General features: G+C 45.4%; 1 protein-coding gene across 1 annotated transcript; it reads right to left on the minus strand.

The window, feature by feature from the left end:
- Positions 1-4,179: 4,179 nt before the first annotated feature.
- LOC146768736 (uncharacterized) lies at positions 4,180-8,724 on the minus strand. Its single transcript, XM_085556954.1, has 2 exons — positions 4,921-8,724; positions 4,180-4,437 (listed from the first exon to the last, which is right to left on the minus strand). Exons 1-2 carry the CDS (start codon positions 6,787-6,789, stop codon positions 4,180-4,182), a joined length of 2,127 nt encoding a protein of 708 aa, XP_085413080.1. The 5' UTR covers positions 6,790-8,724.
- Positions 8,725-17,847: the final 9,123 nt, after the last annotated feature.

A 17,847-nucleotide genomic window follows, 5' to 3' on the forward strand; every position in this document is an offset into this window, starting at 1 on the left:
GAGAGGGCGGCAGACGAGGCGTTGGCATGCTTACTTATCCAACACTCCAGGTGAGAAAGCTCACCGAGGGCCTTAGCTGCTGCATACCATGGTAAAAAGATGGATACAGCGACCCTCTTTGTTTTTCCCCAATCGTAAATTTCGGAGTCACAATTTTCGTCGAATTGAGCATATGATCTTTTGGTGCGTGCCAATTGTCTCTCTTTTTTCCAATCCAGAATTTGAGTTCTGTTTGGAGTGAGGGTAGCAAGCTTGCCAAGGCTGCATGGGCCTCCCTGGAGCCGAGATGGAATTCCTGACCATACTCTGTCCCCACAGATAAGAAACATCCCCCTGGGCAATGTCTTGGGATGAGTGGATGAAACCGAAATCACCTGGCTAGTATAATTGCACCAGGTTTGGCTGTTATATTTTTTACTGATAGGTGTTACATCTTTCCGGTATGTGTCTTTGGCCAAGTCAATTCCGTGCCAATTTTGACTTGGCCTCCTATAATAGAATTTGACACAATATCTAGCTGTGGAGGACCCCAGTAAGTCCAATTCTTGGGGTTCCTCTTTGCTGTTGGGCAAAATTTTGGTCCACTCATCCCAAGTATCGACCGGGTTAGGCCTCCTACCCGTGGTTCGGAGCAGGTCGGAATTGGATACCGGCCAATCATCAGCTACCAAGGGGACCCCTACCAGGCAAGTGGACAGGGGATTGTCCACGTTGCCCATGGCCAGACATAGGTTATCCTGCTGCAAGGACTTTGCCAGCGTGATCCAGACGTTTTCTTTCGGCTGTGGTACCACCCAGCCATCTGCTACATGCAGCCACAGGAGGATGGAAAGCGTGGCTGCAACCAGCTGGGCGCAGTGGGACATCTTCTGTTGTTCCTTTTGGGTGAATGATGTTCTGGCAGCCATCCTAGTACTAAAATTAAACAAAACAATATTACCAACATACATTTGGTTCCCTCCCCTCCCCCAGCTCCCCCTTTTGGGTTAAAATAAAAATAAATTTCAGGACGGAGGGGTAAAGGGATGACGGGTTAGGTATGAGGGTAGAGGGAACGGCACAGGAGGGGATGGGGTGGCGGAAGTTGTTAAGTCTTGCAGAGGTAGGTATGTCCTTGTGATGAGGACCCGGGAGACGATGTTGGGTGGTCTTCCGGTCCTCTTCTTTTTTCTCCGTCGCCACGCCACTGCATTATCTGGTGGTGATTGTGATGGGGTCGCTGGGTTGCTCCTCGCTGGGGGGTCCGTGGTAGTGCTCTCCAGGTACGGTTTGACGTATTTTCCAGGAATCCATTTGGGACCCTGGGCTGTGGAAACACAAGCGTACCCTCTCCCCCACGTTATCAGAGGGTACGGCCCTGAGATGATTTTTGATTCTGGGTCTCTGATGAGGACTGGCGGACGCTCTTTCAAAACTGCTCTGGTGTTATTGCAAAAGTGTCTGAGTGCAGGGGGATTCGGCTTTCGGTCAGAACAATTTAAGAAATTAAGAACATAAAGTGCCTTGCATAATCTTTCAACTGGTGTCATGGCCAGAGCCGAATCGTGTTGTTGTTCTAGCAGCCTTTTTAACTCTTTGTGGGAGCGTTCCACTATTGCCTGTCCTGTGGGGTTATGGGGAATGCCGGTGGAATGGGCAATTCCCCATTGTTGTAGAAATTGTGCGAATCTTGTCGAGGTGAATCCAGGCCCATTGTCCGTTTTGATGGCTTTTGGGACTCCTAATGTGGCAAATGCCATGAATAGATGTTTGATGATATCTTTTGTTTTTTCACCAGTGTGGAGTGACGCGAACACGGCCCCAGAAAATGTGTCTATGGACACATGCAGGTATTTCAGGCGGCCAAAAGGATTATAGTGAGTGATGTCTGTTTGCCACAGCTCCAATGCTGCCAACCCTCGGGGGTTTATCCCCGTTGGCAGCGGTGGAAGGGCGAAGGACTGACAGCTTGGGCATGTGGCTAGTATGGCTTTGGCTTGTTCTTTTGATATTTTAAATTGTCGGGCAAGGGCAGGTGCATTTTGATGGAAAAACGCATGGCTGAGCCTTGCCTGTGCAAAGATGTCTGGTAAGGTTAATGAAAGTGCAGGTGCAGAGTAATGAGATGTCATTGCAAGGAGGTCGGCCATCCGGTTCCCCTCTGCAATAGCTCCTGGCAGGTCTGTGTGAGCCCGGACGTGCATAATATAATAGAGTTGCTCTCGGTGGGAGATCAGCCAGATTAATTCTGTGAGCAAATCGAATAACTGTTTGTTTTGAACTTCTTTGAGCAGGGCGTGTTCTGCCCGTTCTGCTGCCCCGGCAACATAAGCCGAATCTGTTACCAGATTGAAAGGTTGCTGAAATTTTTTGAATGCTCTCACGACCGCAGCAAGTTCTGCGATCTGAGGGGAACCCTCAACCAGTTGGATGTCAGACTCCCACTTCTGACTCTCCGGGTCCTTCCAAGTGATCACCAATTTGTGGGATTTTCCCGACCCATCGGTGAACACCGTGAGAGCACCTTTAATAGGTGTTTTATTTTTGAATGACTTTTGGGCCAAATATAACGTGTCTTTGAATATTTTATGTTTAGGGTAATGAATGGAAATCTGTCCAGGGTAACTGTCTAAAGCAATTTGCAAACTTTCGTTTGTCTGAAGCAGGGATTCCAATTGTTCCAAATTAAGAGGTAAGTAAATGCACGCCGGGTCACACCCTGCGAGGGTCCGGAGGCGTTGTCTGGCCTTTATTATTATCCTAGCCATCAACTCTGCAGGAGTTGAAATAGTTTTCGCTGGCTGGTGCGGGAGAAACAGCCACTCAATGATAAGGAGTGGGTCCTTCCGCCCAGCGTCCCATTGAAAAAGCAGACCATGGAAGTTTGGGCACTTACCCAGTATGGCAAGGGTGACGGGAAGGAGCCGATCCACACGGTGGGCCTGACGGGATCGTATGGCCTCAGCGACTCTCTCCAGGGCTCCTTTGGCGGCAGGTGTTAGCTCGCGAGGGGAAGCTAGGTCGCCATCTCCTCGTAGCAGGTTGAAGAGCGGCGCCAGCTCCTCCGTGGTGAGTCCCAGGAGAGGTCGGATCCACGTGATGGTACCGCAGATCTGCTGGAGATCCCGCAGGGTCCGTGGGTCGTCTTTGACGGTGACAGATTGGGGCGCGACAGTCCTTCCCGTAATGTGAAAGCCCAAATACTTCCATGGCGCTGACAGCTGGATCTTTTCTTCAGCAATTTCAAACCCTGCAGCTTTAATGGCTTTAACAGTTTTGGAAAGTGTGATCTGCAGATAAGCTTGTGTTTCAGCGCAGATCAAGACATCATCCATATAATGCAGGATGATCGCTTCAGGGAACAGCTTTCTGATCGGCGAAAGCACCTGGGCCACAAAAGTTTGGCAGAGCACCGGAGAATTTTTCATTCCCTGGGGCAAAGTGGCCCATTGGTACCTCTTATAAGGCTCCGCCCTATTGATGGAAGGGACAGAGAACGCGAATCTGGGGGCATCTCCGGGATACAATGGGATGTTGAAAAAGCAGTCCTTGATGTCAATGACTGCGAGCTGCCAATCCCGGGGAAGCATGGAGGGTGAGGGAAGGCCAGGCTGCAGGGGGCCCATGTCCTCGATTACCTCATTGACCCTGCGCAGGTCTTGGAGCAGGCGCCATTTGTCTTTGCCAGGTTTTTTAATAACAAAGACAGGAGTGTTCCAGGGGCTGGTGGAGGGTATTAAATGCCCCAGGCGGACCTGCTCCTCTACTAATTCATGGAGCGCTTTTAATTTCTCCTCCACAAGGGGCCACTGATCCACCCACACTGGAACATCGGTCTTCCAATTCAGCGGTGGGGAGGTGCGCTCCGCAGTGGCCCATACTAAAAATCCCATGCAGGGCTAGGGATATCGAGGCGGGCACCCCATTGGGACAAAACGTCCCTGCCTAATAACATGATGTTAGATGAAACAACAAAAGGCCGAATGGTGGCAATCTGTCCCTCAGGGCCCTCCACACTTACCAGGTGTTTGCTGCGCATGGAGTTGACAGCTCCTCCCACTCCGGAGATTGTGCCACAAGGGGGCACCAACTCCCAGTCGCGGGGCCACTTTGACCGGGGAATGATGGTGACGTCTGCCCCGGTGTCTGCCATCAGGTCCAGTTTGATGGACTTTCCCTGAAGCGATAAAACAGTCTCAATCATTGGTCTGGATTTGCAAACATTTTGTGTGAGGAAGACAAAATTGTCTTCCCCGGAGTCATGTCCAGCGAAATAGTCCTGTACTGGTGGATCGGTGAGGTCGGCCACGTCGAGGAGGTACATGGCAGCGAAGGGGAGCCCCTTGGTGATGGTGCAAGGTGGTTGATGGCAGACGACTGAGACGGTGACCTCGGACCCCGGCTGAAAACACACCACTTCAGGAACGACGGTAACACGGTCTGGTGTGAGCCTGCAATCTCCGAGTATTAACACTGTTACCTCACAATTACGGTAAGGGGGTTCCAGGAACCCAGCGGGAACTGTCACCAGGTCCTCATCCTGGAGAGTCACAGTGATGGAGCTTTTGAGGACCCGGTGAGTGTCTGAATTTAAGTTGCGGATTCTACGGAAGAGGCGGAGCCCGTCGTCGTGGCTCCGCCAACCCTCCGGAACTGTCCGCTGGGCCACCGGTCCTCCCGGATGGTGGGGAGGCCTGGGCGCTGTGAGGGGCCACTTGTTGTCCTTGCGCGGCCCCTCCCCGCGCTCCGCGACCCGTTTCCCGCCTGCTGATGGTAGGGCATCGGGTTCCTGGGTATTGGTCTTGGGGAGGGTGTGTACGAGTAGTGTGGTTGCTCCGGGGGCCAGTATGGGCAGTTGGCTTGTATGTGGCCCATCTGGCCACACCCGAAGCACCGGATGGTGTTCATCGTCAACATCGCCTCCCCAATCCCCTTACTTACTGCAAGGGCGACAGTGGTCTCGGTGGAGGCGGCTTTCGTGCAGGCCTCCACCATCTGTGCGATGGTGGGTTCGGGGTCCTGAGGTAAAGTCCTTAATATCTTCTTTGTCTCGGCTGTCGCGTTGGTCATGGCCATCTTTCTCAGGAGCTCTTCCCTCGCTGCAGGATGGTCTATCTGCCGGTCGATGGCCTCCCTCAGCCGGTCCACGAATTTTATGAAAGATTCCTCTGGGCCCTGGGTAATAGCTGAAAAGTTCTGGAGCGGGGTTTTCCCATCGGGGATTTTTAACAGTGCCGCTCGGCCAGCCTCCTTGATGTCATCTAGGACCTCCGTGGGTAACAGTATTTGGTCCTCTGGCTGGCTGAACTCCCCCTCCCCTGCCAGGGCTTCTATGGCTTCCTCTCCCTCTCCAATTGCCTCTGCTAAATTGTGTTTTTTCAGAAGAGGCTTGAGGAGCTTTCTCCATTGAATGTCCCACAATAAAAGCTCGGTGGGAGTGAGCAGGGACTTGGCAATATATTTAACGTCATGCTGGACCAATGTATGGCCCGAGAAAGTGAGGTCCAATACATTCTTAAAGAAAGGAGAGTCTCGACCATAGTCTTTGGCAGCTTTCCTCAGTTCTTTAATCTCCACATATGGGAGTTGCTCCCAGTGTGGCCGCTGCCCCCTGGTCCTCACCACAGGTGCTGCGAACGGCCCCAGATCTCTTGCGAATTCCAAATCCCCATCCTTAATTGCCTCTGCCCTGATCCGGGCCCACCCACCTCCCGGCCTAGGTGTGGGCCGGGGGCTGTCGCTGTCCTCATCCTCATCGGAGGATGAGGCAGGACGGGCAAGGGCTCGGACCTTCCCCTTGGCCGGTGGGCTTCGGTGGCATGAAGCCCGGCAGGCCAAGATGGCCTGCTTCCGGCCAGGCCGACTCCCGGTTCCGGTGGCGTGGGAACCAGAAGGGGCCTGAGGGGAGGCGTGGCCAGGCTCACCCACCGGGGCGTGGCCTTCCGGCAGGGGGTTCCCTCCCGCCGGGGCGTGGCCTTCCTGCAGGCCGGTCCCTCCCGCCGGGGTGTGGCCTTCCTGCAGGCCGGTCCCTCCCGCCGGGGGCCCACCCAGGGGTGTGGCCATGGGGGCTGGAGGGGCGGGTCCCGACGACGTAACAATCGACGCGGTGGTAGGGGCGGGACCCGACGCAGGGGCGGCACTCGACGGAGGTGGAGCCTGAGGGGGACTGGCAGGGGCCCGAAGGGAGTGAGGAGGTGGAGAGGAGGCGCCATTTTGTCCCTCGGTGGCGGGCTGCTCGGCCATGTGGCCGGCGCCATTTTGTGAGGTGTGGTGACAGAGATCAGGAATCGAATAACATGGTTTTAAACTGGGTACAGGGGTTTGAGGGCTTTGGGGAGAGGAAAGAGTCGCACTGGGATGGCCAGTCCCAGGACGAGGAGAGGACAGAGTGAGGCGGGGAGCAGCAGGGAGACGGCAGCAGCCCTGTGCCTGGTTATGGCAGGATCTGCTGCCCGACCCACCCTTAGGGGAAACCGGGTTAGGAGTGGGGGGGGCGGAATGAGGGTTAGGAGAACCGGGGACCCAACTCTCACCCTTTTGTTTAAATAAAGTGTAAATAGAATGAAAAAGTGGAAAAAAATGCCCCACAGAAAAATTCCCCTTTACTTGTAATGCGTATAACAGTTTCCCAATATTTCCCCAGAAAATAAGAGAAGAAAAATCATCCCTGGAGGTGTCAGGGAAGTTATCGAAAATAAGATTAACAAAAGCTTTAAGGTCCCTCTTTTTAAAAGAAATGTTCCCCGAAACAAGGGAGGATTTAACGTGGAGGTAAAAATCCCGCCGGGCAGGAGACAAGCGGTTGCCCATTCTCACTGCAGAAAAAAGGGAAATCCCCAAAGAGACAAAGAGAGAAACGAAAAGGAAAAGAGACAGGGTCGGGTGCCAGACAGGGCACCAGGAACTCACCACAAAAAGACCGCTGTCAAAACGAAAAAGCCTCTGAGGGGGAGAGGAAGCGCTGCAGGTCTCGTCCCGTTCGGAGTCTGCTCCCAAACTCGAAGTCGAACCAGGACGAGGTGTCTGCAGCCCGCGAGGTAGGCGATCTTCTTCAACGAAGAGCAGCCGCTCGTGGAACTGGCGGCGAACGGCGCTTTTCGTCCTCGGGCAGCCGGATCACAGAGCCGATGCAGCCGAGGAGACGCTCTGCGGCTGACTCCTGAGAGGGGCCAGTCTGTTCGGGCGCCAGTTGCGGCTTCTGGGTCTCTGACCACTCTGCTTGTCAGAGAGCCGAGTCCTCGAAAGCCGGATAGCGTAATGAAATCTTCCTCTATGAAGGCGGGACGGCTCACAGGCGGCTTTTTTCCAGGAGCGTTTATTGAGGAACAGCAATTCAGGGAGTGAAGGGAAAACAACCACTCCGGGAGGGAGCTCGCTCTGAGAGCCTCGAACAGGGGGCGGAATCGGGATTATAACTGGGACAAGAGAGGGAGGGTCCAGGCATGAAGCGTTCAGTGAAGGAAGGCTTCGGGGGCAGAGTCAGGGTCGAGTGGCAGGGTTATAACCAATGAGGGTAAGGGGAAGGAGCGGCTTCAGGGAAGGAACCAATGGAGGTATAAAGAACAAAGAATTTTCTAGCACCAAGGGATGACAGACATACTGATTGATAACAGGGGAGGCAGGGAACTACACACCTGTCACCTCCCAGGGTAATTCGGGGGGACAGTTTCCCAAGTCCCCTCCCACACCACTGTGAAGAATTTCTTCCTAATAACTAACCTACATTTCCCCTCTTTCAATTTGCAGCCATTACTTATCATCCTATCACTACAGTTCCTGACAAAGAATCCCTCTTGGGCTTCCCTGCAGGCCCCTTCAGATACTGAAAGCTGCTATGAGGTCTCCACACAACCTTCTCTTCTCCAGCCCCGACTTCCTCAGCCTGCCTTTAATAGGGAAGATGCTCCAGTCCTCTCACCCACTTTGGGGCCCTTCTCTGGGCTTGCTCCACGATTCCATGTCCTTCCTGTGCTGGTGGTACTGGAGCTGGATGCAGTGCTCCAGGGGGAGTCTCCCAAGAACAGAGCAGAGGGGAGAGTCACTTCCTTTGACCCACTGGCCCCACAGGTTTTAATGCAGCCCAGGATTAAGGATTTAATTGTCTTTCTGGGCTGTGGGCTCACACTGCTGGTTTATGCTGGGTTTTTCATCAACCACCAACCCCAAATCTTTCTCTGCAGGGCTGCTCCCAATCACTTCTCTACTCAGTCTGTAGATATGCCTGGGATTACCATGAACCAGGTATAGAACCTTGCACATTGCTTTGTTGAACTTCATGAGTTTTGAATAAACCCACCTCTAAAGTCCCACCTCAAGGCCCCTCTGAATAGCATTATTGTCTCAATGTAAATCAAACACTACAACTAAGGGTAGGAGACGGGGGGAAAGAAGGTGGGATTCTCATGCCAACAACAAAAAGAAGAATCTGTAATACACTTAGCAGAGTTTGGAGATGCAAGGCTTGTGTGAGAATAGCAACATGAGAGCAATAGTATTAGAGCAAAAAGGGAAAAATCCAGCCCTGGAGAATCTGGAAAATGCTGCCTTTTTAGCCTGAGTGAGAGGGTACAGAGCTGGCAGGGAAAGGCAGGCTGCAGAATTGTGACTGCAGCACCCACAGCAATGTAAAAGATATTTTGGGCACTGAACAACCTTATGAAGTCCAAGAGTTTCCCTACATTTTTCACTTCTTATATGGTAATATATTTCAAGTTCCCTTCTTTATAAGATTATGATATAGTTCAAATTTCTTTAATACATCCTGATAATTGTCCTGCTCTTCCTCACTTAACTGCAGTGTGTTAAACGGAGCTTGAGCTTCTGACAGGAAACATTAAAGAATGGCTTTCAAGCATGAGGAAAAGATGGGTTGTTTTTCATTCTTCATGTGCTCTAAAAAGTTGATTAAGAGATAAGTTAAGAACATGTCTGTAAAAGTAGGAGAAGAGCTTGTACTACGAACATCAACTAAGTCTAATAGATCCTGTTCACCCCAGCATGATGGATTTTCTAATAAGCCAAGCCAGGAGGTAACCTACTTTTAATGTTTGCCCTCTCTCTTTGAATATTCTGTCTAGGACCCAAAAGAGGAACTACCTTTTAGATAAATGAAGTCTCAGTAATCTTCGACATCTCAGAAAGTGCAAATCTTGATCTCCAAGGAGAAAAATAAAAATCTATCATTTCTAATTTGGTTGTTAGGTCTTACTTCATGCCTAAACTCCATTTCTTTTTTTGTAAGGAAGAGTCTTTCCCCTTCAAACCTTGCCACTCTTAATTTGATAGATTTGAAAAGGCCCTTAGGTCTATCTCTACATTGCCTCAGCTGCCTTGGTGGACATGGCAGAAATTCCTTTCTGTGTGTCCTGTACCCACCTATTACAAACTCTGACCATTTGAAGGTTGCCTGTTCTTTCCTCAGGAAAGAGAGCAATTTACAGACCTTTGTTGACATCTCACTGAGATAATGGAAATAAACCCGTAGGTATCACATATGTAGCATGGTGCAACACTCTCCAAAAAAGTTTTGAGAGTAACTCCAGGGTACCAAGAGTTTCTTCTCAGGAATGAGAAGGTAATTCAAAATCTTGAGTCCAGATGAAGACACATACAGTGGCCATGATTGCCCCCTGCGGATGGTGGATCTGGCAACACCAGCGGGCTTCATGTCACACACCATAACTTCTTCCACTGAATTATAGCCACCAAATGTAGGAGCAGGTGGTGCAAAATTATCCAGTCCTCTTCAACTCTCTCCTGATGAAGTTGCCTCTGTTCCCACCATTATAAGGAGAGAAGGACAGAGGTGAGCTCTTTACATGTTCTCTGTTGCCCAGTATAGCTGCAATACAGTGGGATAACAAGTGTTGCTAACAGAGCAACAGATCCTAACAGATGAAAGCAGACATTTCCATTTTATGCATTTAAAAATATCCAAGGGAGGCATTTATGTTAGAGGAAACTTTGGGACTACAGACCTGCAAAGCAACACACACGTGTTTCTTAATTTGCTACAGGCAAAATCGGTCAGGTAATCGTCAACCAAAGATTTAAACTGTCTAAGACAATCAGTCTGAGTTTGCTTGAGAAGAATTATGGCACTGTTCCACTGTCACACTGGGCAATGGTTTCTGACAAGGGGTAGCCAGCCACTTTAGAGGTGGATAGGGAAAAGAAAAGCATTCCTGTTGCCTAAAAATGTTTGTACAATTCAGCCTTTGGGAGGTAGTGTCACTTCCAGGCTGATGTCAGAACCTCACTTGTAGCTGTGTTTGGCTGTAGTAAAGGAGGCAAGCTGATGTCAGTTGGAAAATATACATGGCTATGTAGAGATTTCATGGCATTGATATTAGTGTGTGTCTTGGCTTGCTTGCAGTCAGTTCCCTAATAGATTTAGGACACTAATGGAATTCACTAAGGAAGCTTCTAGCATTATTTAAAGCTTCTCCTGAGGTAAAGTACATGGTCCTAAGGGCAACACCAGGCCTTATTATCATCCTGGAACCATCCACCCAGGATCCTGGCCCCCATTTTATCTCAGCCATGTCTCATCCCAGCTCCAGTAAAGCTGCAGGAGTATCTGTACTCAACCCTGCCTCTCTGATAACTCTGGCCAGACTGGGAGCCCAGCTTGTTGCTTCCCAGAAGTGTCAGAGGCTGTTGGTGTCTCTGTTACTGGCCCCAGCTCTACCCAGAACACTCACTCCTGAGGTCCCCACAGCACCGTGCTCCTCAGTTCCATGGGAGCAACCTTCACTGGTGATCTTGGATGTTACGTTTCTTGTGTAAAATAACTCTATCTGCCAACACCAGTTAGCAGGTCTGAAGGATTCTTTCCAAGCCAACTGTGCAGTGCACTGGTTTATACTGAACCCTGTACTGCCATCACACTTGCTCTGCCACTCTGGGTATGAGTCTCACACTTTCAGCTCTTTACATTGGACTGCTTTCCAGAGTCTCATTCCCCAGTCAGTATATACATCCAGGGTATTCCCACCCCAGGTGCAGAATCTGAAACTTTCTCTTGTTAAATTTCGTATGGTTAGTGATTACCTAGGCCTTTAATTTGTCAAAGTCTATCTGCAGGGCCTCTCTGCCTTGGAGGGAGACAACAGCTCCTCCTAAAACAATTGTCTCTGAACTTGTACAAATATCTCCTGCTATTTGTAAAAAAATGTTGTAATTCAGCTGCCAATTACAGAGTAGGCATCCTTTAGACTGCAGTACTTCCTTCAAGGTCCTGACAACACAGATTGTCCATCAAGGTAATACAAGTGTTGTAAGAACACCCTTAGGAATGTCAGTCCCATGCTTTACCTGTACAAGCTCTCTTTCAGTAATGAACACACGTTTTATTTCCTTGTTTAGATACCAGCAGAGAGATGTGGTTTTGCATTTCAGTAAGTGTATGCAATTCCATTAACAGTAAGAGAGATTGAAATGTACAGCAAGAGAGACTATATCCTGAGGCATTCATCTCTCATCTCTGCTGGAGAATTGTGCTGTGTTTATCTAGGAGTACAGAAATTTCATCCTGGTCTTTTTGTGTAAATTCTATATTAACTGATAACTAACTAGTGCCATTTTTTCCCTTGAGATTTTTAAAATGGTATTTTTCTCTGTTTACCAATTGTGGGATATCAACAGGTCATAGATTACCGTAGATTACCTCCAAATTCCAAAGGAATTTATTAGATATGAGAAAAAAAACCCCAAACAATGTGGTTATGACAGAAAGGATATTTTGTCTTACTAATAGATGTGAGATTTGATGGGAAATCACCTACATCTCACTTTACTTGGGTGTGCTTAAAAGTGCTGTAAGAATTCATAAAATGATGAAGAAAAGAAATCTGTGTTAAAATGGAAAAAAATGTATTTTATCTCTATGTGTTTCCACCAAATATTGAAACTTGCAAGCCAGCCTAAAGGTAGGCTTGTAACCAAGTATAGACATTGATGTTTGAATCTGATTTTCAAAGACAAGTTCTATATACACAGTTTTGAAGTATGTGGCTTTTAAGTAAAGGTACATTTTTCTCTTACAAAGCTGGAGAGAGTTATAAAAGTGGGATTTCAAAAATTGGCCACAATCTGTATTTCACATCTATAATCTATGAATGAAATGTCTCGGAAAATGTTTCTGGGAACTCTTTATTCCACTGAGAGAGAGATTAGAGAAAATGAAAAGCTGAAATGGGGCTGCAGGTAAATAGGACTGGCAAATTGTCACTGGTGTGGGACCAGGAGAGCAGAGAGTGACACTGGGGCTGAAACACTGACAAATGTCTTCAGAGTGAAATTAGCAGCCACGTATTTGACAGAAGTGAATTTTCTTCCTTTATTCAATGCTTTTGTGTCAGAAATTGGAAAATGCAATGGTCCAATTATTTCTTTATTGTATTGGTATGCCTTCAATTGACTGCCATTTCATGCTGATTGAAGATTATAGTTGCTAACTATGTTGCTGTAGAAATTGCAGAAGCTTTTCCCCTTCCATCTGAAAATGTTATGCTCAACACAAATAGTCATTCTGTGCTAGGAGTTGCAGTTCAGAAGTTTGTCCCACAGGTTTTCTATTATACTAAAGCAGTGAGATCCAGGAAATAAAGAAAGAATGAAGATACAGAAGAAAATTATTTCCCAGTCTGACCCTTGTGACTAAAACACTGGAACACCTTGTTCAAGTCACTGTGCTCTTTATGCATGTTCAAAAGGAAATAACTTTCCTTTCATTCGCTGTTGAAGTGCCTTATAGTTCACAGTGTTTTAATTGGAAAGAATGACCTACATGCAGTCCAGAGATTCAGTGATGGAAAACAAAATGTCAAAGGCTGAAGTAAAGCTTGTATCATCACTTCACTCTTTTTTTTTCTTTTTTTTTATTATGTGCTAGGAGTATTACAGGCTAGGAGACTTCCTGAAACACTGATTCAAGTGTGAAATAAAATGCAATAATCTGTCATTTTATCAAACTACCCATGCATTGTTAAATGGCTGCTGGGGATGGTAGAGCCTGAATTAATTTATACGTTCATTGGCTACAAAGATCTGAACTACTCTGTACTTCTGCTATAAAATAATTTGCATATGAGTTTAATTAAAGCTTGGTTTTAGAGTTATTCATTATGATGGTTTTAGAGTTATTCTTTATGATTTACCATGCTATTATGGTTAATTGTAGATGTTTCATTTGAAAGGAGTTGACAAATTTGTGTCTGGAAGAGATGGCATTTTTAATTTTGCAGGTGATTAAAAGTATAGGCCAAATTCAGTCCCTAGATTTCACTTAATTCCTCTGGGATAGAGTCTGGCTTTAGTTTACAATAGACTTATGCAAGTCTTCACAGAAAGCTCATTTGCAGTGTTGAAAGGATGATGTTCTACAAGGTATATAAAGCAGTACAGCTTGTCTTTAACAGTAAACAAACTCATGTACGTTCCAGCTAATTACTTTTTGGCACTGAGGGACCTGAAGTCTTAGTTGCTTGTTCTGAGCAGACACTTATAAATTAACTGCCAAAAGACCCCAAACTTGTGTGAGTTCTGTAGCTTATTACTTCAGCCAAAGGCAGCACAAAAGCTTCATATATCAATTTGTAAATACATGTATATTGTCACTTGAACTCTCGGTAAAACCATAATTTGTCTCAAATTAAGTTCACTTTACCCACTTACATTTTTAAAACTTGGTGCTGAGGTACCTAAGCCTAGGCAACTACTGGAAAAACTCCTTAGGCATACATCTTACAAAGTCAGAAACTGCTTAGCTGAGACAATATAACAATTCCTGGTTAGAGAAATGGGTCTCCCATTGACATAAAAATGCTCAGGATTGGACCTTCTGTGAATATATTTGGATTCTTATGGACTTCCACTGCTTTCCCCATACTTGTCTGAATTGTGTTTTCTATGTTACGAAGGGCCTGACTGTAAATCCAGAATAGACCCAGATCATATTTTACTTGACTACACATGAAATGGTTTATGTTGCATTCTAAAACAATATAAATTAAAATAATTTAATTTTGAGGTCTGTTTTTTTTATTTCTCTCATTGATTCCATCCAAATGTTAATCTCTGAATCTATATGTAGACTAAAGAAGAAAGTTTCAAAACCAAGTGACTGGTATTGATTTCAGACGTCTGATCATAGTTAGTCAATTGGAAAGCATTCACCTGAGATACCTTGTACTTTGGAAGATTTCTCATGTAATAACTATTTGAAACCTGATTATGCTTCATTGCAAATGGTGTTATTGACCTGTGTATGGAAAAGACTTTTCTTCAGAGAATTTTTATTTAATATATTCCTCCTCTGCTTTGCTTTGCTTTGGTTTTAAAATGTATCTTTAGGGATTTTCTGAATTGGCTAGTAACTAGAAAAATATTCCTGTGTCTTCTCACATATACAACTGTCTTGCTACTCACTATTATTTGGAATGCAGACAAATGAATTATTAGTGGCAATTGTTCAGTTGATGATTAATGTCTCAGCCTTCAGAAATGGTGGGATAGAGCCAATAACTGTTAAGTTATAAAAGGCATTTCATGAGGCTATGCATGCAGCCTTACAGAAAAGTATTTACTCTTCTCTCTCCTGCTTTAGATCCATGTCTGCTTTTATTTTATCTGCAAGCAGAAAATTGAAAGCTGTTTTGTTGTTTTACTCTCTGTTGTTTGAGGGTGTCACTACTTGATCTGGTGCCAGCATCTGAGCAACTACTAGTCAAACTTGTGTATTCAAGATAGCCTTTTTTTTTTTTTTTTCAGAAAACTCAAATCAAACATGAACGGAGCTTTCTCACTCATTCAGATTCTGGCAGCAGATACTGCAACAGTCTGATTTGTCAAAATTTCAGCACCTTTGTGAATACACATTTATGCCTCTAATATCTAATTTGTGCCTCTAACCATAATAGCAGGGTAATAATTTGAATTTTGCTTGTTCATTTCCTCCATTTCCTTTTTCTCAGTATATGGTTATCTTTTTTCTCAGTCAGTGAATATGCTCTTTGTGATACTATAGTTTAGTCTATGAATGGTAGAGCAGTGTAGAAAAGGAGGATCCTCACAAGAATTCCCACCCACCCCCAAATGAACTAATGTTCCGTTAGGTTTCACTTACCCTAGTGCAACCAAGATATAAACAATCCAAGTGGGTGGAGTTGAGAAAGGGGCATAAGTGAGGTGAGAATCCATCTGAAAGGATTCCATCTGATCTCCATCTTGCTCCATCTGAGCAAGGTGCTTCAGAAATGTCTAAGGTGCATAAATTACTGTGTCCCTGTTTTCAGATTTCTTATGAAAGATCTAATTACAGATCTGATTTGCTTCCATAACAGAACACCAGCTAGAGCTTATGGAAATACATAATTTCTGCAGTCTGCATGTCCAAATCTAATGCTGAAAAGATGCCTCTGTAGCTGTAACTAGTGATCACTGAAGAAAATTTTGTATTAATCAGATTCGAATTATTAAAATAAGGTGCAGGGAATGGGTATATTTTACTTGTAAGACTTTAGTGTGTGTGCAATCCACAAGCAGACAGTTGACTGGGAATTTGCAGTCAACCTGGAGAGCTGAGCATCACTGCATACCTTCCCTGAATGCTGCTGCTGAGCAAACCACAGAGGAGTCCCATTGAAGAAAATGGAAAAAAAGAAAAAGTTAATTCTTTACAGCAGGTAAGCAAATGTTCCCTGGAGCATTCATTTTGCCCCTCCCTGTGGAAAGGTGAACTTCCCTGGGCAAACATGCTGAGAGAACTGGTTTTCTCTCTCAGGGCATCCTCATTTTGATTAAGCCTGGATGAAATTTTTTCAACTAATCTTCACCATCTATGGGTTTAATGCATAAATTTAAACTCCTTTTGAAGTCAGTAGAGAGGAAGAGGCTCTGAAGAAGGTAGCTCATCCCTTCTTTGGACAGTGGTTTGAAAGTGCAGCGTCATGATCAGCCTATGTGAGATGTGATGGTGTTGACATGAGGGGCCCCAAGCCACCTTCTGTCCCCAGCCTAGAACCTGTGCTGCCTTCCCTGCAGTGGGTCTAGACAACCTTCCACAGCTAGGATGAATATCATTCTGGATCCTCCTATCTCTTTCCTGTAACTATCGGAGATGCTTATTCTTAGATGATATAAACTGGGTGAGATGAAACTTCCCCTTTGACTGGGAAAGTAAGAGTAACTTGTTATGGACATACTGCAATTCTTGGCTTAATTTTTGTACAGAAAAGCATCCAAACTACAGTCTGACAGAAGATGTTAATAGCAATAGAGGATTTTGGGGAAGCTATGACTAGCCGCTATGCATTTCTTGGGAATTTATCCAGTATTTGGTTCCAAACTTTCATAGGATTTTCTGGAAGTAAATATAAATTTTTGTCTCTCTCTTCTTCTCTTAATATTTTCATTCACTCCTCATTCTTTACTTTCCTAATCTTCAGCAAACACTTTATAAGATTTTGAATAACAATGCTGTCTTCAGGTGAAACCATCTAGGTGACCTGGGAGCCCAGAAACTGAATCGTCCTTTCGTTATAGATTAGCAGAATCCTGAATATCTTAATTTTTTTTCATGGAAATCTCAAGTGATTAATTCAGGTGCAAACACTTATATTGTAATGTTAAGTCTTCCAAGGCTAAGTTTACTCTCACCTTACTTACTGAAGGTTTATATCCATGACAGATGTCCCATTTTGGAGACAATTTGTCCCTGCTCACCTGAGCCTTTTGCCAAATTACACCTATGTGGTTTCTTTGAGGCCTGCAAATGGAGGAACTTTGGCAGCAGCCTTTCTCTTGCTTTTTATAATTACAGGATTTTCTCCTTTGCTAAGTAGGCTGATTTCACAGAAATTATAACCAACTATAAGAAAGATATGTGTGCAACCTGCAGTTAGGTGGGTTGGATCCCATCTAGACTAGTCATGGAAGATTGCCTCCACAGAAAGCCAGAAAAAAGCTGAAATGGGTCAGGGATTTAAAATAATTGCTATCCCTATGTTAGTCTAAATGAGCATTTAAAAACAATGCTAGAGTTAATTCTGCAGCAGCACAAAGTGCATTAATTGTGTGAGGGGAATACACATTTGAAAATTTCAATTAGACTTCATTGAGGGTTACCAAAAGTTCAATGTGAATTGGAGCCTAAATATTGCAACTGGGCTTTCCTCTTAACTTCATCTCTACAGGATTAAGTCAATGGATGTTATCAATTTGATTACACAACAACTGACTGTTTCACTTAATTACCTGCAGCATTATCCTAGTTGTAAAAGATGCATTAGCAGTACATACTTGCTTCCAAAACAGACAACCCAGTCTCTCTAAAATCACATTGAAACTGGGGTTAAAATACCTTTGTGACACTTTCTCATGGCTCAGTGAACTCAGTAACAAAACAAACCTTATCTCTCATTTTGCCAGTTTGAGTGATGCCTAATAATCAAGAATGTCAAGTTATATCTTGGCACAGGAACAGAACAGGCTGTGTAGTCCTGTTTCTGAAAAGGCATGACCAAATGTACCTACAGCTAACAAAAAACTCAATAATTAAAAAAGCAGGTTTTCTTTTGTCCAGTTCTTCCAGCATAGTTATTAATACACATCCATTTCTCAGTTGTTTCCTGGGAATAGCACAGCAGTTTAAACAAAAATAGCTCCATTATATTTCTGCATTGCTTTTCTTTGTCTTTATTTTGTTCTGGTGACAAGTTCATTTGAAGGTTAAGAAAGTCTAATCACATTAGCTGTAATTGTTAACAGTAAGGAGTAGTTGGATGCAATGATTTTTCTGGTGATAAAGCTGACTAAAGAAATTCCTACCTCCTCTCAAACCCATCAACACATACCTGTCCTCTGGAG

Source organism: Lonchura striata, chromosome 1 (genome assembly GCF_050655825.1).
Source record: "Lonchura striata isolate lonStrDom1 chromosome 1, ASM5065582v1, whole genome shotgun sequence".
Lineage (NCBI taxonomy): Eukaryota > Metazoa > Chordata > Aves > Passeriformes > Estrildidae > Lonchura > Lonchura striata.